At 37.7% G+C, this 19,506-nt stretch overlaps 3 protein-coding genes across 5 annotated transcripts; all 3 read left to right on the plus strand.

Moving 5' to 3' along the window:
- Positions 1 to 449: 449 nt before the first annotated feature.
- Positions 450 to 4,746, plus strand: LOC145782408 (zinc finger SWIM domain-containing protein 1-like). Its single transcript, XM_082594189.1, has 5 exons — positions 450 to 659; positions 1,388 to 1,502; positions 2,074 to 2,302; positions 3,502 to 4,570; positions 4,671 to 4,746. The coding sequence occupies exons 1-5, from the start codon at positions 502 to 504 to the stop codon at positions 4,744 to 4,746; spliced, it is 1,647 nt and encodes a 548-aa protein (XP_082450315.1). The 5' UTR covers positions 450 to 501.
- On the plus strand, positions 4,670 to 8,173 carry LOC145782228 (uncharacterized). Of its 2 annotated transcripts, XR_014290822.1 has the most exons (5): positions 4,670 to 4,869; positions 5,136 to 5,306; positions 5,461 to 5,613; positions 5,772 to 6,422; positions 6,883 to 8,173. XR_014290822.1 is itself a non-coding variant. In XM_082594004.1 (4 exons), exons 1-4 carry the CDS (start codon positions 4,746 to 4,748, stop codon positions 6,146 to 6,148), a joined length of 825 nt encoding a protein of 274 aa, XP_082450130.1. In that variant the 5' UTR covers positions 4,670 to 4,745; the 3' UTR covers positions 6,149 to 8,173. The 2 variants fall into 2 exon arrangements, 1 of the variants encoding a protein (XP_082450130.1); XM_082594004.1 differs by having other exon boundaries at positions 5,772 to 8,173.
- Positions 8,174 to 10,939: 2,766 nt separating this feature from the next.
- LOC145782063 (diphosphoinositol polyphosphate phosphohydrolase 3-beta-like) lies at positions 10,940 to 18,336 on the plus strand. Of its 2 annotated transcripts, XM_082593797.1 has the most exons (6): positions 10,940 to 11,115; positions 13,622 to 13,805; positions 14,184 to 14,294; positions 15,183 to 15,227; positions 15,379 to 15,564; positions 16,187 to 18,336. In XM_082593797.1, the coding sequence occupies exons 2-6, from the start codon at positions 13,710 to 13,712 to the stop codon at positions 16,508 to 16,510; spliced, it is 762 nt and encodes a 253-aa protein (XP_082449923.1). In that variant the 5' UTR covers positions 10,940 to 11,115; positions 13,622 to 13,709; the 3' UTR covers positions 16,511 to 18,336. The 2 variants fall into 2 exon arrangements, with proteins under 2 accessions (XP_082449923.1, XP_082449924.1); XM_082593798.1 differs by lacking the exon at positions 10,940 to 11,115 and having other exon boundaries at positions 12,507 to 13,805.
- The last annotated feature ends 1,170 nt before the right edge of the window (positions 18,337 to 19,506 follow it).

Here is a 19,506-nt window from a genome sequence, read left to right on the forward strand (position 1 = left end):
ATATCAAGGCTAAGAAGTAACTTTTTCACAGTATATATGTGTAATAAATGCCTGGAATAATTTACCAATTACCACCAACATTTATAAATGCTCTTAGCCTAAATGCATTCAATGTGAGGCTTGACAAACAATGGATCACTGATCCATTGAAATTTACCTTGGAATCATCTTATGATGTATTATTATATATTATATATGTAAGTTACAAGACTATTATGCTATGTATTTTTTACACATGACTGTGTTTCTTTTTTCGAAGTGGCTATTCTTACAACATATTGTAAAACTAGCCCCTGAAGCTATTCTTACAAGCACCACTCAAGCAAGACGTTGTTTACTCGAGCAAGACCTTAATGCGCTCAGGCGTTTCATCCGACGACGCTCATACGTAATTTCGCGCGCATGCGTATTGGCTTGTGCTGCACACTTGATCGTAGAGTGAACCGCGGTAGTTGCTGATTTTGCTGATCGAAACTACACGTCAATGAATCCATCGTCATCATGATTACGAAGGGAGCATTATATTACAGTTTTGAGACACTTTCTTCGGCTATTAAACAATGGGAAAAAGAAAACTTTGTCAATACAATACAGTATGCTTGTGTGCATGGAGGAAGAACACCCAAATCATGTAGTCAAGGAAAAAGACCAAATCAAAGGTAAGTAATGATGGTTTTGTCCTTGGTGCCCATAGGTTGAGCTACTCATGTAGCCTATATGCATAAGTTTTGCTAATAGATTGAGTTTTGCATAAGTGCAAATTGCCTACATTCCTTATGAATGCTAAGAACTTAGCAAAATGCATATATTCTGCTGAACCATTCCCGCATGCTGTCTATTGTAATAAGTTTTGCTAATAGATTGAGTTTTGCATAAGTGCAAATTGCCTACATTCCTTATGAATGCTTAGAACTTAGCAAAATGCATATATTCTGCTGAACCGTTCCCGCATGCTGTCTATTGTAATTTCCATTGAATTGTCATGCCCAGAATTATTCCTAAGTTGCATTGAGTTACCCATTAGTTTTGTCAATTTACCCATATGTTACGTCGAATTGCTCATCAGCACAATTCGTCGAATTACCCGTAAGTCTCATGAAATTATCCATAAAGACATGCCTTATGGGTACTTCAACGCAGCTTTTTGGCAATTTGACGTCACTTATGGGTAAATCGACTAGATTTATGAGAATGCTCGGCTGAACTTGTGGTAATTCAACGTGACTTTATGGGTAATTCAGGTGGGCTTATCGGTAATTGGATGCAACTTATGGGCAATTTGACATGACTTGCTGTATGGCTACTTTAACGTGAGTTATGGCTAATTCAGGTGTACTTATGGGTGATTCAACACGGCCTATGTCACCTCATCTTTGTTGTTTTTCAGTACTTTTATCAAAGGTTGTCCATTTGGAATCAAAGTAAATGCAACGTCAGATGGAAAAGCGCTATGCATCACTGAGATTAGTAATGTCAATGATCATAATCATGATTTCAATGAAGTAAGTGGAAATAACCCTTTGTAGTAGTCATAGCCTTTGAGCTATGGTCACACTAGCCCTGTATATGATAAGGAGGCTTTCATCAGAAATTATGTGAAGGATAAAAAAGAGCAATAACATTAGGGGGGGGGGGGGGGGTTAATCGGCTTTTTTTTCAAATTCAATTTTAACCCAGGTTTTAGGATACAACAGTACATTCTAAGACCACTAGTAAAAAAAATTGAAATTTCCGTCCAAAACCCCCTCTATCCAAAAAATTACTTTTCGTGTATAATTGCATTTTGATTATGACACTTGAAGTTCAAATATTGTTTGCTACTGTACTAAAACACGTTAAGAATGTTGCAAGACAGTTTTTCTGATCTTGACTTCATCGTAAGACACGGTAAAGTGGTCATTTCACTTTGCGCGCATGACTACGCACATGCTGAATATGACCAGTTTGTGCGAAACTGGTCATATTCAAGCCGCCGATTCACCAAACCTGGTGATCTTGCCCATCTCTGTGGGTTGGACACCTGTCAAAAGATATGTCGTTTTCTTGATTATGTGCATATAAATTATTTTTCAGAATGCATTTAATTTGATGCCTAAACAACGAAGATTAAATGAAACAGAAAGCAGTGTGATCGGAGAAATGCTTGCCACCAAAGCAAATAAAAAGTTGGTACAAAAGCACATTGCAGCTTCTACAGGAAAAACAGTTATTCTTAAAGATCTGCATAATATTGCCGCAAAACAGAGACCTTTGTATGAAAACACCTATGATGAACTTATTAATGAAATGAACAAAGAAAAAGGTTAGTCGACAGACAAAACTTTTTTGTCTGTTATACAGTACAAGATATGTTCATGCTAAATAGTAGAGATGACTTTCTAATTTCTATGTGCAGTATGATAAGTAGTGATAGAATGAGCTCCGGTTCCGGTCAAATTCTGGCTCCGTACTGGAGGTGATGTGACTCCGGCCTAGAGCCGGATGTGTGTGTGCAAGCTGTGGTCAGGGTCATGACCTTGGAAAAATCTAATTTTTTGCATCATTGTAGTACTGCAGCAATGCAAGAATAGGCTACCAGGTTGCCTGTAACATTGGTCAACACCGTAGGCGTATTTGCAATCTACAGGTCGCTGCTGCAGATTGAGTGTCACATGATATTGTGAGCATTCTTCTTGAACCATTTCAGATATATTGTCAATTAAGCAATTCGCGATTGACCTCTTGCCGTAATGGTTTACTGCAGATGAATTATTTCGATGACGTGGGTTCAATCTCACCATTGCCAGTTCAATTTAAAGTGTTGACCGCCTGGTTTACCGGTCAATAGACTCCGTCTAATCTAATTTTCAGACGTTTTTCTATTCAGAAAACGTTTGTCTAGTATAACCAACACAGAACATTAGCAGTACCCTACAACGTGTGGAAAATTTGCAACATTGAGCTATAAAGGGTCAATTGAGAGTATTTTTTGCTTCATTTTCTTCACAAGAATTCATTCTACTTTCCCAAACTCATGCTCCAAAGATTTTTGTTGCAACATAAGGCGCTATGGGGATTGTAAGATTGAAAGCGGGATCAAGGAATTCAATCAAAGGTCTTCAATATCTTGAAACAATTTTACTTTGAGTGGATAGAAATAGAAAACATTGCTAAATTTGAAATCTACGTAAAAGTTTACTCCTAATGGATCCTTTTAACGGACCCTAAGCATTGCAATGTGGCATCTTTTAGAGAATGGGGTGAGAGTGGTATACAACCGCTCAGTTGGAACATTGATTATATGATGTAAATATTACCAAAGGCCTAAACATCCTTCCTCTGGCCAATAATTAAAATAACATAGAATAGAAAACAAATTTCACTAAAAGTTGATGTTTTTGCTTTTAAATCTGATGGAGTGCCTAATAGGCCTAATTGTTTTGCGCTATTTTAGTCTGGCCCAGGATTGTCAAGATTCTTGCTTTGTAGGGTATACTAATCCTCAGTTTATTTTCATTTTAGGTGCTGCAGTAGATGTGTTTGCAGATGATGACAAACAATTGCAGGCGATATACTTTCAAACGAAAGACATGCGGGAAACCTTTGCGGCATATCCCGAAATGCTGCTGATTGATGCAACCTACAAACTTAATGACTTGAGAATGCCATTATATGTGATGCTGAATGTTGATGGCTTAGGTCAGAGTGAAATTGTGTGTCTGTGGCTTGTAGCCACTGAAGACAAACTGACCATCAGCAAGCTGTTAACTCAGTTTAAACTCCACAATCCAGCTTGGGATAAAGTGGAGGTTGTAATGGCTGACAAAGACATGACAGAGCGGGATGCCATGATGAAAATGCTGCCTACTGCAGAAATTTTAATTTGCTATTTTCATACCCTTCGCACTTTTCGTAGAGAAGTTTCCATGGAAAAATTAGGCATTTCTTCAGCCCAAAGGCAGGTATCACTGGAAATTTTAGGAAAACTGGCAAATGCCAAAAATGAGTCAGCTTATAATTTACTGTATAACCAATTCGTTGACACAGTCCCAATTGCTGTCACAACATATTATAACGATAACTGGCATGCTATTCGACATCAATGGGTGGATGGACTGAGCAACTTGAAAGCTAATTTTTTGAACAGAACTAATAATCGACTGGAATCCATCAATGGAAAGTTGAAAAGTGTCATAACAAGATACTCAGGAATGACCATGTTTTTTAAAGATCTGATGGCATGTATCCAATCTCTTTCCACCGAACGTGACCACAAAGCGTCAAATGCTTTCCTTAAGGTTCCAATTGATGCGATTTCAAGTGTGGCGGAGAGACAATACCAACAGCTACTGACACCATTTGCATATATTCATGTGCAACAACAATTCAAGTTAGCGGAAAAGGTTGTCATGTCAGAGATTTTGAATGATTCTGCCATAGTAAAATCTCGTGTCCATGGGGAATTGGCAGTCACAACAACAGCATGTCCTTGTGGATTCACATCATCAATGCTGCTACCTTGTAGGCATGTCTTGGCAGTTAGAAGGCAGCTCCATATGTCCGAGTACAATCCCAATCTTTGTTCAGAACGGTGGACAATGCAATATTTTCTTAAATCCCATCGCCTGACAAGAAACTCGCTGGACAACGGTCCTGCATCCACATTACCAGCTGTTGAGATTCTTAACAAGCCTCAAAGAAGATGTGTTTTATCAGAACAGCAAAAGTATCGCCGTGTTCAAGATATTTCCCAGAAGATTGCGTTAATGATATCTGAACAAGGAATGGATGAATTCCAATACAACCTGGATAATTTACGACAAATTGCAGAGTTCTTGCAGGAAGGAAAGAAATTCCAAGTTGTGAACTTTTTGGGTCAAACTCAGAAAGGTAGGCCTATATGCTAGCACTATTTACTAAATCAGAAAAACTAGCCTACTTTTTCAAATATCTGAAGAGATATGGGTTAGTTACTGCAACTTGCGTCGTGATTTTGCAGTCAATTTTTTTTTGAGCAATGATTTTTATGGCGTTGAGCTATCCAATATGTGGGCTAATATGTACTGCATGCGCAGTTGCGCACTAATTTACGATTATACAAGGTTGCAGATGCTCAGTAATTCTGCTTTTGTGAACAACTGCATGATCCTTTTCAGGCACTGATACTGGAAGTGCTGCTGCAACATCTTCCAGCAATGATCCTGGAATTGTATTTCCTACGGTCTCAAACAGTACTTTACAGCACACACCCGGTGACGTCTTGTCGACCGTTGATACCAGTGCGATTATGATGCAGACACCGTCCAGTTCTATTCAGTCTTTTACAAGTATGTGCTGTTTCTGAAACATTCATTTCTGATTAGTTGTTTTTTCTTGCATTGCATAATGCATTATGTTTATTAATTTTTTAATAAAAACGTTGAAATAGTGATGTTTTCTACGTTGTAGCCTATATTCGATTCTCGTTGTGTTTATTAACAGATGATGCAGGATCAATTAAATTTCCACCGAAGATGATGAAACGTGGCAGGCCAAAAGGAGCTGGATTGACAGTCATTGGGTTACCACGCAAGAGACAAAAAAAGAGCGGACCAATTCCATTCAGACTGAAGTCGTCTTTTCAGAAAGAAGCAGGTTTGTTGCATTTATGTTTGTGTGACTTCATTTTTGTTATAGCCTACGTTAGTTTAAAAAACTACACTTTGACTTCTGTGGGTCTGCCTAGCCGATAGGCTACGTCAAAGCGTACGTAGGCTACATCAAACAAAGTCACCCATGGTCATATTTTTCAGCAATACTCAGTTGGTTTGTCGATTCTGAGGTAGTAGAAGAGGTCTTGCGTCCATTCAGCGATCGACTGATCGAAGAAAATGAAATTGAAACGTTGCCCGAAAGAATTCCAATGAAGTGTTTAGATGAAAACATTGCCATTGCTTCTGTGCGAAGACATTTTTCTTTTGACGGTTGGACGTTGATGGAGAACCTACTGACCACTTTGCGAAATAAAGGCCGCTGGTTGTGCATCTCCTGTTATTTAGATCTTGATGCAGGCGACAGCATCATGTGCGACTCGTGTCTGGATTGGCACCATCTGAGATGTCTTGGTAGAACAATGCCGCCAAAAACGAAGTCTTGGTTCTGCAGGAAATGCAACCTTATGGAGAAGTGACATTGAATGTTCAGGTGATACTGCAATCTCGCTTTGTCAATTAAACCAAGGTTATGTAAACCGTGAACTACGAAAAGACTTATTGGCCTTGACGCGTTATGCTTGAAACTTGTAACATTTGATAAAAATCGTTTCTTCAATGGTCCTCACATAAAACGCTAACGATGTGTTCTTGAATGACTAATGAGTCCAATCCTGGCATTAAAAGTTCTGATGCATTTAGGACATTTAACATTCTTTGGGAGAGTTGGCTGAAAGTCATGGACTAGTACAGGTTTGTAATGTAGTTGCTGCAATATACTACGGTCCAACAAGACCTTCAACAGTTCATCAATATTCAACTATTTTACTGTTTCCAACTTAACACAATTAGTATACGTATGTTGAACTCTTTCATAGCAAATGGTGGTACAGAACTTGAAAATAGCAAGTAAAAGGTAGCTCGAAGCTGCAGTTTTTTTTTTGACTGACTCATCAGGAGCTGTCATCAGAATAAAACAAACCTAAATGTGGTGAAGTACTTATAGTAGAAGGAAAGAAGAAAAACTGGAGCTTCAAACTATCAGCTACCTTATACTCGCTAAATCCAGATTTGTTGCATGTGTGTAGTATTTACATTTCTTCACTGTAATCTTAGGCTATGGCATAAATGCTTTGATTTCTTATGGCAAAAAATGGGTGATGAAGATCCATAAGTTTATAACAGCAAAAAATCAATTGTTTATTGTTGAAAGTGGTTGGCTTCAGTTGAAGATGCCATGAGATCCATTGAAGAGTACGAAGCAAAAGCAGGAACGAAGCTTGTTGTTGTTCAGAAACGAGCATACGGTGCCATGTTAATGTTGATTTTTAACATCCTGTCATTGTAATTCACTAGTGTACTAAGTGTTGATATTCATACTACAATAATAAGCCTTTTCTTTGTTGACAAAGATTCTGAAAAGGTTTCTGCAAAGCACAGTGTTTTCACCAAAGTGGAGGTTAGGCATCATAAAAGAGGAAACGGTTTACTAACTGCAAAAAATGCTATAAACATATGTAAATGTGTTCTGTTTCATCAACTTTTCATCTCGTTTCTTAAAGACACTCAGTTTTCAGGTGTAAAAGCTTTGTTGATTCAAAGTAGCCTAGCCTACTTCACTGACCTCTTTTGTATTTTTTCCATCTAGTGTGCCAAATCCATACGCCTATGTGGTGTTATTGATTGGACCAAGTGACATGTCCAGCGGTAACCAAAGGCAGGGTTTGGGTCACAACCAATCTTTTTGAGACAATTTATTTTTTACCATATTCACGTAGTAGGCTTGGTGGTTTTCAATGTTACGTACAGTACCGTATATTATTTCTGTAGGCTACTATCATAAGATGAAAATTTAGTTGATTGTAACTCATCTTAGATGAAGATAATACGATTGTTGCATCGTTGCGGCCAAGGCATTTGCCTCTTGGATGCAACTTACAAGACGTCCAAGTATTCCCTTCCTCTATTTTTTCTTTGCGTCAGAACGAATGTTGGTTACCAGGTTGTTGCTACGTTTATTATCCAAAATGAACAAGCTTCGGACATAGCAGAAGCACTTTCTGTTGTAAAAGGGTGGTCAGAAAACTGAAACCCTTCGTTTTTCATGACCGATAAATGTGAGGCGGAAATCAAGGCCATCGAAAGCGTTTTTTCAAGTTAGTGAATTGCATTAACATTTTCGTTGCTTGTGTGCTGTCTCCATTGCTCATGCATTTGTGTCGTCACTGTTAAGTTGCTACTGTACTTTACCACTCAGTGCCCACGACTTCTTGTTCCGCAGATTGCTACGTGTTACTCTGTGCCTTTCATCGCGAACAAGCCTGGGAAAGGTGGATGAGGAAAAGTGACAATGGCGTTCGCGATGATAAAGCAATTGTGCTGACATACTGGACGCAATGAGGAAAGCAACTACATAGAACAGACTTGTTTGCAATCAAACCAGGCGACAATGAGCGAATGGCAAACGCGATACCCCCCTATTCAGGGATAATATGCGTGTCTGTGACCGCAGGGGACCTGGAGCCGAGTTGTTTTGCACGTTGATAGCACCATGCAGTTGCAAGCACAGTAATAGGCTACTGAGCTCACATTTTGAACAATTCTGTGATCTTCACACCAAGGCTTTTTTTCAGTTGCTAACACGGCCACAAATCGCAGCGCATATGCGTGCTTAGTGTTAAGTAACAGCCTAGTGGAAAGTGTTGTGGATTGAATTTGCTAGTTCAAATAAGTATATTAATTCCGGTACCCAAAGCCTCAAATGAATTCACGAATATCGCAATTGTTAACAATGGCATATAAATTAGGATGTTAGTGCACACAAAGTAGGGAAAGTATTGCTTGAAGAGTTGATTCCTGGGACAAAAATTGAACACTGTAGGCTATGTCGAGCAGAAACTGGTTTAGTGTTTTAAGGTGGTCAAAAATGTAAGCATGCGTCTATTTGCATCCAACAAATAACGAAACTCTAAACTTCTCAGTTTGGTCGGGAAACAAAAAGGGTTGCGAGGACAAATGGCAGGTCTCATCTAGGCAAGGAGAGGAGGGACACATGGGTGATGATCTGGCCTAACAGTTACTGTGCTGTGCTCAAAATATGTACAGTTTTTGTTTAACATGTGCGGTATTCACTTTTTGTAAATAGCCTAGCTTTTCGGAAATGCAACGAGTCATCTGGCGCTATTTGCTTGTGTTTGAAGCCCGGTTGCTCGCTTTGTGAAAAGGCTATCAACCTCAACTTTTGCTTGTCAATAGACAGAGATATGTTGTTTAGATTAGCGTTTATTAAATGCTGTTATCTTTAAAAATATTTGTGGGATAAATGGTTAAAGTCGGTCAAGTTCAACTCTTTACCTAAGAAATATTTTTAACTTTTAGAGTCTGGCTGACCTTAATTTGGATAGACGATAGCTTGTGCTTTCCAGCAATGGTTCAATTATTGTTAAAATCGAAGCAGAAACAAGCAACTTACAACTAATTTAATAAAGACATATAATGATCGCAGACCGGGGAGACTTGTATACTTGCTTCGATTCGGAAATGCAACGAGTCATCGGGCGCTATTTGCTTGTGTTTGAAGCCCGGTTGCTCGCTTTGTGAAAAAGCTATCAACCTCAACTTTTGCTTGTCAATAGACAGAGATATGTTGTTTAGATTAGCGTTTATTAAATGCTGGTATCTTTACAAGTATTTTTGGGATAAATGGTTAAAGTCGGTCAAGTTCAACTCTTTACCTAAGAAATATTTTTAACTTTTAGAGTCTGGCTGACCTTCATTTGGATAAACGATAGCTTGCGCTTTCCAGCAATGGTTTAATTGTAAAAATCGAAGCAGAAACGACAAAGATATATTATTGATTAAATGCTGGTATCTTTAGAAGTATTCTTCGGATAAATAGTTAAACTTGGTCAAGTTTAACTCTTTTCTAAGGAGATATGTGGTGTTTTTCGGGCCTGTGTTACATAGCTATTAGGTAAAAGCGGACACTTGCATGCTTTTTTTTGTCATGGTTGACTATTTTCACCCCACTTTTCCACCATTTTATGGTGGATTCCTCCTGTGTGACGTCATCGCCTTTTTAACCAGGGTGGCGACTTGTATACCAGTTCCAGATCACGCATGAGCGCATATTGATGTCAAACGTAATGCTTGAGTGGTGCTTGTAAGAATAGCCTCTGAGGCTATTTTTACAATATGTTGTAAGAATAGCCACAGCCTTCTTTTTTTCATGTTGCGCTCCCATAATTATTTCTTCTGAAGGTTTATTTATGGTATGTTACCAAATATTATTATTTTTTATTAGTTATGAAAATGTAGCTGTTAACCTACTTCAACAGTAACTGCATTATGTACATCGCAAAGATGAAAATGTGCTTACAACATCCAATATATTATTATTATGATTTGTGATACCCATTTATAAGGCCTACCTTGTGTTATTGAAGAATATAATCAAAATTTTATTTGTAGGAATATTTTAGTATTTAAAGTGCATGCTTATTGGTATTTCTGACCTTATGTTACATTCCACTGTTGTGGAATTTAGACTAGGATAGCCTACTAGGTTATAACTCGCATAACACCGCCTTATATCAGAAATTCACTCATTCTACTAAAATCGATTTAACAAAGTTAAAACCGACTATGAATAAGAAAAAGAAGGCTGATCTCGTAAAACAAAAGTTCTGCAGTAATTTTTTTTTAAATGTATTCATCATCATGCACATTACACATGTAGCCTATAAGCCTATATACTTTGACTAATTTGTCATAATACCTGACTAAAAAATGATTTGTCTAGAAGTTTGTGAAACATTTTTAAAATACAAAACAAATTTCAACCAACGGTTGATTTTTGCGAGTGCAGTAGGACAAAGCATAAATGGCCCAATTTCCAAAATATCAAGAAAGTTTAAAAGTATGTTATAATATGAAAGTTATTTTTAACATTCCTGACATGTTTTGGTTTACAAAAAAAATGTTAAAACTTTGACTGATCAACTTTTTTTGTCAAAGCTGTCGTTGGCAAGATATGTAAAGAGATCACTGTCCTATTGCAGATACAGTATATCACTGAGTAGGCCTAAATTTATTTCAGATGCTTATTTAATAAGGCTTGTAACTTAAACATAAATTTAAAATGCCTAATCTTATGTTTTACTGGTATACTATTAGTACATTTGTACGTTAAAAAGCATAGATTAATTTTATGACAACTCCTAAATCACTTTTATTTTAAATTAAGATGTTGCCTTCAGTATTATCCAGTTAAGTGTATATATTTCCCCTCAGATGGAAATGTTTGCACACCCCTGTAGCCTGTATTAACAGTTTGTTTAATCAACAACTTAAGACCCTGCTCCACTTTTCCTCTATGTTTTTGTGGAATTAAGTAGATGTCATCCCATGTTGGAAAATAACACTGGGCAGCGCTTGAAATTCAAAGGTACTGACAACAGATTTTTATGGCTCATGTCGTAAATTGTAATGGGATTTGATGAAAATGGTATTATTCTTTTGTATAATGTTTGTAATGCTGAAAGCGGAAAAATGATTTTCAATTTAATTTGTAATTTTATTTTAGATGACACTACAATACACATACACTTACATGACAATTACAATACACTTGTTATACTGTGTATAACTTTTGTTTTGTTGTGCAAATTAACATAAATGCTTGTGAATAATCACCAGGCACTAAGTTTGAGTAATATGTCCTGAGCAACGTACTAATTTCCTGATTGTAACATATATCGAAAGCATAGTGACGTATTATTTATTTGCATACTGTAATGTGTCATTCAAACAAAAGCTGAATTAGAAAACCCATTGAAATGAAAATATCATGATAAGCAGTCCTGTGAAGTGTTCACCCAAATATGGCATTTCGTGCCTGTTGTTTGTTGCTTAGCCTGAAAATTGTGTTTTATAAGTTAAGTATGGAGCGAGATTAAGAGGCAATCATAAAAGTACCTACTGTGGAAAGAAACTGATGCACAATCTTTATGGGTAAAACATGTAATGATACATCGCATCTGGTTAAATAAACTTATTTCACAATATCAGATGTTTGAAACATTGCGTTTGGAAAGCGGTTAACTAGTTATTGCAAACTTTTGAGTTCATGAGCTGATAACCAATGACAACTATTCTTTGGACATGCAAGTGGCCAGATGGTGGGAAGAAACTCACATCATTTTTATGATACCTGCAATAAAAATTTTCAATAAAAGTGACCAAATTCAGTGCCTGACTGAATGTCACTCTGCACTTTTCCAAGGTTCTAATAAGTTTTTTGCGATTTTTCACAGTTTTTTTTTTTCAGGTAGTTTGTCTACTTTTACACTTACAGACTATGCGATTGCAAATTTCACTTTGCTAGTTTTTGAAAAGGAGGTTAATTTTAATCTTGCCTAGTGCTTTGCTCACTGCTCAGTAAAGTTTCTTTTGACCATTGAAAGAGATACACCCAGTCAGTTGGGCCATGGACTTCTATTTAGAAGTCCATGGTTGGGCATTGTCATATCCATACAGCCGTCTTCCTAGCGGTAGATAATCCGCTCGTTAACTATACTAAGAACTTTAGCAAATTTGCCGCTTTCCAGACGCGATGGTGCAAACACATTGTTTTGCAAAGTAAGATATCTTCAAATAAGGTTTTATTCCGTGCCCTACCACCACGTGTTTTGAAACGTGGAGTTAAGCAACCGTTTGATTCACAGTGCGTGTTCATTTTATGACTGCATTTATTCGAAATCTTTTCGCCAACGAGTATGTGGGTGTGTCATATTTCCCCTTACGTGGCGAGTTGGCAGATTTTACTGTAAGAGAAAAACACAATTGGATGCGATTGACCTCTAATTAAAGCAATCAGTCACACAGCAACATTTGTTTCTCTTTAAATTAATATCGATTTTGTTCTTTCTAGCCGCTAGGATCTAGTGTTTGATTTGTTGTAATTATTTCGCTGCTGTGCTCAACATTGTCTTCAGAATGTCGATCCTTAGCAAACTTTGTCCTGTTTTCTATTTGTCCACTTTCATACTTTTCTTGCAAAGTTAAACTACTTTAGCTGAATAAATCTGTTGTTTGCCTAAGAATTTATTACTCATAGAACGTGCATTAAAATTTATTCACAGTATGTGAAATATCCTTTTCACCGTTTGATTTGGTTTTATTGACAACTTGCGGTTGGTCAATACCAATAGAACTATCGCGATTTTCGACAACCTAATACAATCAAGTGGCCTTTTTTGACCGTTTTTTTTCAAACTAACGATTTCAACGCAAACTTTAATAAAAAGTTGACCAAACACCATTCATTTGACCGCTCGGCGCTTCTGGTGTTAAAACTTGCTGTGAATTTGAGTTGCATTGTGCTCCTTGTCATTTGTGAAGGAATTAGAAACTTATCTAGATCAATCTTTTGTTTGCTCAGATGACCCCAGTTGGATCGCACATATGTGTAACTTCCCACAGAGAACCATTTTGCTTTTGCACCATTTTTTTTTAACGAGTATTTGGAGGTTTTTGCTGATGGTATCGACAGTTGAGACAGTCCTCAGTCGCTGACTGATCTTACAAATTCAAAAACTGTGACATTGGCAAAAAAGGCAATCCGGTTAGTTTGTGTTGGTGTAGTTGCGTGTTTTTATTCCAAGGGTGTTGTACCTGGCGAAAGGCAGATTTCAAACTGAGGCATCTGATAAAAAGTTGCAGTTGAATTTGCAGTTATTGAAGCAGTTCACTGGATTTCTATTTGCTGTGAAAGTTGATTGAACGAGGTGATGCATTGTTTAACTTTAAGTGAAAGTCAAAGCTACAACTCAGCTTGGCGTCACGTTTTTGAAATGCTGGAATTTTACGCAACATTATTTCATTCACCTGTTCATTGTCTTCCATTGTCTTTCATTCATTGTCTTTCTGAACTTTTTTTCTTTTGTTCACAGATTTTTAGTAAAAAAAAAAATTACAAACAAGTTATTGTATTTAAAAAAAACCTCCCCTTGCCTTTGAGGTTTTGCAACAGTGCCAATCATGAAGATTAAAATTGATCAAATACGAACTTACGATGATGCTGGCTTCCGCAGACGAGCAGCTTGCCTGTGCTTCCGGTCTGAATGCGAGACTGAGGTGAGATTTTTTTGTAACTTACAATTACAGGTAGCAAAAGTTTTGAATGGATTTGTATTTTGGTCAATAGGCTATCCTATGGTTGTAGATATTAAAAAATTGTTACAATGCCACTACTTGTTCGTTGTTTATTATAAGGCTACACAACTAGCAAGATCAAAGTTGTGGAGCAGCTTGCCCATACCAACTTGTCATTATAAGTTAAATCGTGCAGATCAAAGACAGCAACTAAGGTCATACCTCCTGTACCTATTCAAAGTTTCTTGACGCTATCAAGTTGATAATGTTTAATGAACAAAAGGAAACTTGCCTTTTTCTTGTGCCGCTTCCCACTCATATTTTGTGTTTAATTTTTTTTTTCGATTTTTTTTTTTTCAGATCTTGCTGGTATCCAGCAGCAGATTCCATGATTTGTGGATCGTTCCTGGAGGCGGGCTAGAGCCGGGTGAGGAGCCAGCTACCACCGCTGTGCGGGAGGTTCTTGAAGAGGTCATTGTCATGTTATTTTGCGGAGATCTCTGTGTAGCTTAGCGTTTTCCCTCTGCTTGGGTGTTGAAAAATTCACTTTTTTTCGGATATTCACAAATATCTCATACATCCCACGTTTTGTCATTTCATTAACTGCCTGTATCTGAAGGCGAATCCTACGCATGCAATGAAACATTTGCTGGTCGTAAATAAACAATTCGTTTTTTTTTTACTTTGAATTCCAAAACTAATCGACTAGGCCGCTATATGATTAGTGATTGTGAGGATCTTTATCCTCGGACTGAGAAAACAATTTTGGAAGCTTAATTAGTTTTGACAATCTTGCGTAGGCTATATGTAAATCCATGGAACCACTTTGCAGAGCTGGTCACCGAGCGCGACAGAATGTAGTTTCCGTTTGTTGGAGAATTGTTATCGCAAAGATATGACTAAAACTAATGAAACAAAAATTAATCGAAATGTACTCCCATGAACAACCTTGTGTAGTGTCACAAATGAAATGATCATGCTGGTTAAAACCGGATATATCTGGTTGAATGTGGGAGAGCCTTGAGAAACATGCTATGCTCATTTCATCACAAAGACAAACGTTGCTCAGTTCACAAGCTCGCAGTGCTCAGTTAGTCACTAGTTCAAACTATTTTTCCATCACATTGAGCCGTTGAACATAACCAATCGACAGTTATAGCAAAAATAGCACTGGGTGGTTAGTAATCTTGTCAAAGACTTGTGATTTGTCGATGATGTTTTTTCGTATTTTTTTACCTATTTGTTTTTCTGTCCACCACATCATGATTTGCATGAAGAATCATGGAGGAACACCCATGTGTTCATACCATCTCCACTGAATTTTCAGCGATGTGTGATTTATATGTTTTTGTTTCACAGGCTGGTGTCGTGGGCGAACTGGGTCGACTCTTGAACGTGTTTGAGGTATTAATTTATCTTCTTTTTTTTTCAAATTTTTTCGATTTTTTTTTTCAGTTTTTATTTTCCTTCTATTTCGCGCTTTTAATGCATTAGTTGCATGTACCAGTATAACCGTTTCCGTAACAGGAAACTTTATTTTTTATTTTTTGTCCAGAACAAAGACCGCAACACGCGCACTTATGTTTACGTGCTTGTGGTTGGGGAATTGAAATCTGACTATGAAGATTCTAAGAAAATTGGCCGCTTAAGAAATTGGTTCCCTGTTGCCGAAGCTAAGCGGAGACTTGCTCTGCACAAGCCCGTGCACGAAGAGTACATAGATACGCTGCTCAACGACGAGGTTAGCTTGAATCCTTGACCGAGCAAATCAGTCCCTTTTTACATTGATTCAACGTCTGCAGACGTTGAATCAATGAAAAAAAGGGACTGATTTGCTGTCCTAGATATGATTATTGCTTGCTTTTTGTTGATAGAGTTTTGTTTTAATATTTTCTAAGTCCTGTCGTAAAACGTTGTTTGCGCACCCTTTGACTTTGTGTGCTTACGCAGTTGTTTAAAAGAGAGCTTGACATGTTGGTGTGTTCTCTCATCTCGTGTTTGCTCGCATTGCTCTTGCTTTCACACGGGTTTGCATTAGATTCTTCTAGCAGCTGACAGCTCTTGTCAAGTTGGTTTTATGCATTCTATTTGTGTTGGCGGGTTTGGCCCGCGCTTGCTAATCTACATGTTGTGCATCAGCAGAACGGCATTGGCTACTTCTAACTGGCCACTTTTCAATCAGATTCACTCCACTTTTCTACCGGCTGCTGCCAACAATTTGACAAAAACCTTTAAGATTTAATTAAAACGAATATGTAGAGTTTCGCTTTTTTCCTACTGCAGAGCTTCAAAGATGCCTCATACTGTAGTTAAGGTTGTGAAAACGTGAAAGTAAACTTTGGATGACTTTGTTATCCTCACAGGAGCATCAACGAAGGGCATCCTTGTGCACCATCAACCCTTCATCGTTCTCTTCAATAACCCCTCAAAATGTCGCAAACATATCCTGCGCGAAATGTCGCAAGGCGCATCAGCAAACCACTAGTCTCGAAACGGACGCAAGCACCCCTGCGAACAATGTTGGTGACTCTACTGCCAAGGACGAAGGCCGATCGAACACATCCACTCAACAAACGGGTGACGCAGAGCCGAAAACTGAGCGTGGTCACGAATTGACGACCAAGAACGCTCACGACGTTCAGCTACTAGTCAATATAACGGATGTAAAGCCTGGTTCGGTCATTTAGAGGTCTCTTGTTGTGACCCAGACAACAAAATCCGTCATTTTTACATTGATTCAACGTCTGCAGACGTTGAATCAATGTAAAAATGATGAATTTTGCTCTTTGGGGAGGTCTTGGGTTATTTCCCAGTTAGCAATATCCGTCCTTTTCAGATGGATTTAACGTCTGTGTAAACGTGACATCAAATCATTGTAAAAAGGACGAGTTTTGCTAGCCATCTTGTCTAGAGAAAATCTTCGGTGACTGAAGTGGGATTCAACTTCTGCAGGCGTATTCCATTTAAAAATGACGGATTTTGCTGTCTGGAATATTTTTGCTATTTACAGTCCTTGTATTACCGTAGTTTTGCTTTGCTAGAAAAAAAAAGTTGCCGTTTTTCATCCTTTCAACCTAGCGAAGCTAAAACGATCCAAAAATGGCAACTGTAAGCTCCTTGCGTGGCTTTCTTACCAGTGTACAACGTTGGAAGTGCGTGCTTTTGTTGCTTTGTACGAACAGATCCGACAACTTGCTGTTGAGACGGTGACCTCTTGTAGGGAACTGCACGTAAGATTGCAATAGAAGAAAGGTCGTTTTGGTTTGCCTAAACCTGTGATGGATTTATTCTCGATTTCTTGATTGCTTTTCTTATGCTTTATGGTAGTACTTGGATTCTGGCTTTGAACACAAATGCTTTTTGTTTGTCATTTGCTAATCAGCGAATTAGTCCGTTTTGCATCATGAAAAAGACTAATTTACCGACTTGGCTGGTCATGAAAATTGATCACCATGAGGCTTGATCGATGGGATTAGTGAACTATCTCAATCGAATCCATGAAACGGTTGGTTTTTAACGTTGTTGTGATGTGACCACGAGGCGTTCATATTTCTAGCTGGATTGACCTTTTGTTTGTCTGTGAACAAAAACTCGGATTATAAATCCGTCGTTTTTACATTGTTAATTGCAAAATGACAGATTTTGCTGTCTGTGAAACACACTGGCTCCTTCTGTGACAACTGTAGACTTCTTTTTTTTTGTTGGAATACAATATTTCCTGTGCTTGCTTTTTTGTTTGCTAAGTGTTAAATTAATGTATAAATGCTAATTCCTTTTTGTCCTAAACTGTTTGGTTGTGGGCCAGAACTTGTCTTAACCCATGACCCTGGCAATAAGTCACTTTGGTTTCCGACTACTGTGAGCAGGAGCAGAGAAATGCATCGGGTTTTGAGTAAATTTTGTTATGCGTGTAAGAGTGACAAAAAATTATATCAATAAAAATGAATTAATGAAGGTTTACTATAATTTTTGTGTCATCCGTGGTTGACTGTGAACTCTACTTGGTTTGCAGTTTGTTTGAGCCACAACGTTCAGGACAAAAAAACGTGCCTTTTTTACTATTTAAAACGGTTTCTTTTGCTAACTGAAATCTTGTTGACGGCAGTACACTGTAGTATAAGAGTTTTGTAATTTGAAGAATTGTTCTTGCTGTGACTCGTTGTTGAGGGCCCGTTTTTACATGTGAAAATGTTTTTAGCGTCACATTACAATCGAATGATGTCTAGCTAACAATTCGTTGAAGTTTTCTCTTTTGTGTCAATCTTGTGTACTAAAAGACTCTTTACAAGCCAACAATGTATTGCGTGAAAGCATATATTATGAACACATACATGCCATCTTTGAGATCATGTGGTGTCGAATTACTGTGGATGAACACGATCGTTTTGTGCCAGAATACTTTTTCATGTATTTTGTCTCTTTCCACTCCGCAATATTGTAATCACTGCTTTTCAATCTTCATCATGTGTCGCGTCATTTACTTCATTTTTGCAGCACTCATTAAAAGAACTTATAGAAATTATGTTTTGGTTTCTGTATAAATTTAAAGGTACTGCGCTTGATGGAAAAGTTTTGAACGGTTTAAAAAAGGGAGAGTTAAGAATTGGTGTCTTTTAAGCTGGTGCCAGAAAAGCATGGTTTTTATTTTGTTTAAAGCCGATCGCTCAAGGTTGTTTAAAGCCGATCGTTTAGGTGGTTTTGTTTCCAAGATGGCGGTTTAGACGCAATTATCAACAACAGCTTTTAGATAAATCTGCTTATTGTGATTCCAACGTTCAAGAACCCACACCGAGATCTATTTGAGAAATATTTAACTAAGTCTTTGATTCAGTTTCATAAAGTTGACATAAAAAAGGGCGTGACCGAATTCTTCACGGCAAGAGATCACACGAACCTTTTATGCTGTAGTTTTGATTGATTGATTGAATCTTTATCCTCGGACTGGGAAAGCTTCTTGCAGAGCTTAATCCTGGCAGTTTCTTATGATTCCAACTTTAGATTTGATAATGTAGAGCAGTGCTCGGCAAACAGCAAAAATTACTCCGGATGGGGTGAAGTCTAAATTTCTGCGAGTAATTTTGAGAGTTTTTTGTGGTATGGGTTTGCTGAGCATGCATCAAAAAATGTTTACGGTTAAATGTTTCAAAAATATGATTTATCGCGACAATGGAGAATCGGAGTGGCCGATCATTTTCTTTTGAAATGATAATAAAGTATAATTGCTGATCGAACTGCAAACGATGTACATTACCAAAAGCAAGATAGGAATTAAATAGTGCAAGCATTTCTATACTTCAGTACAACTTTGGGTTTACAGTATCCGTGATGGGTGTTGGATGAAGACAAGAAACTTTTGTCGACCTCTTGTATAAAACGAGGTATCCTATAAGATTTTTATTTACATCACAAATTCGGCTTTTTTGTTTTGCAAGTCCATGTTTACGTAAGCTTTCCTGTGGTGATTAATTGCTGTCGTAGCAGCACAAATTAAACACCTTGCGGCATTGAACGACGATCACCATGCGACAAATCGGTAGCAATTGTTAACTCGATGATGATAAACATTTCACCGCATTTTTCGACGCTGACATTTTCAGGGCTAAGAAAAGGACCAATCCACTCAGCAAGGAAAACATTGAATCAACGTATTGCCTGCGTTGTTTCAACTTTCAAAGGCGTTAAA

The sequence above is a fragment of the Aplidium turbinatum genome, chromosome 13, assembly GCF_918807975.1.
Source record: "Aplidium turbinatum chromosome 13, kaAplTurb1.1, whole genome shotgun sequence".
NCBI lineage: Eukaryota > Metazoa > Chordata > Ascidiacea > Aplousobranchia > Polyclinidae > Aplidium > Aplidium turbinatum.

What these genes read in the sequence shown, in the direction of transcription:
- LOC145782408 (XM_082594189.1), top strand. Translation starts at nt 502, where the DNA reads ATGATTACGAAGGGAGCATTATATTACAGTTTTGAGACACTTTCTTCG. An exon ending in GGAAAAAGACCAAATCAAAG is followed by an intron (nt 660 to 1,387) that starts GTAAGTAATGAT and finishes GTTGTTTTTCAG; the next exon opens with TACTTTTATCAAAGGTTGTC. An exon ending in ATAATCATGATTTCAATGAA is followed by an intron (nt 1,503 to 2,073) that starts GTAAGTGGAAAT and finishes ATTATTTTTCAG; the next exon opens with AATGCATTTAATTTGATGCC.
- LOC145782228 (XM_082594004.1), top strand. Translation starts at nt 4,746, where the DNA reads ATGATATCTGAACAAGGAATGGATGAATTCCAATACAACCTGGATAAT. An exon ending in TTTGGGTCAAACTCAGAAAG is followed by an intron (nt 4,870 to 5,135) that starts GTAGGCCTATAT and finishes GATCCTTTTCAG; the next exon opens with GCACTGATACTGGAAGTGCT. An exon ending in TTCTATTCAGTCTTTTACAA is followed by an intron (nt 5,307 to 5,460) that starts GTATGTGCTGTT and finishes GTTTATTAACAG; the next exon opens with ATGATGCAGGATCAATTAAA.
- LOC145782063 (XM_082593797.1), top strand. Translation starts at nt 13,710, where the DNA reads ATGAAGATTAAAATTGATCAAATACGAACTTACGATGATGCTGGCTTC. An exon ending in TGCGGGAGGTTCTTGAAGAG is followed by an intron (nt 14,295 to 15,182) that starts GTCATTGTCATG and finishes TTTGTTTCACAG; the next exon opens with GCTGGTGTCGTGGGCGAACT. An exon ending in ATACGCTGCTCAACGACGAG is followed by an intron (nt 15,565 to 16,186) that starts GTTAGCTTGAAT and finishes TTATCCTCACAG; the next exon opens with GAGCATCAACGAAGGGCATC.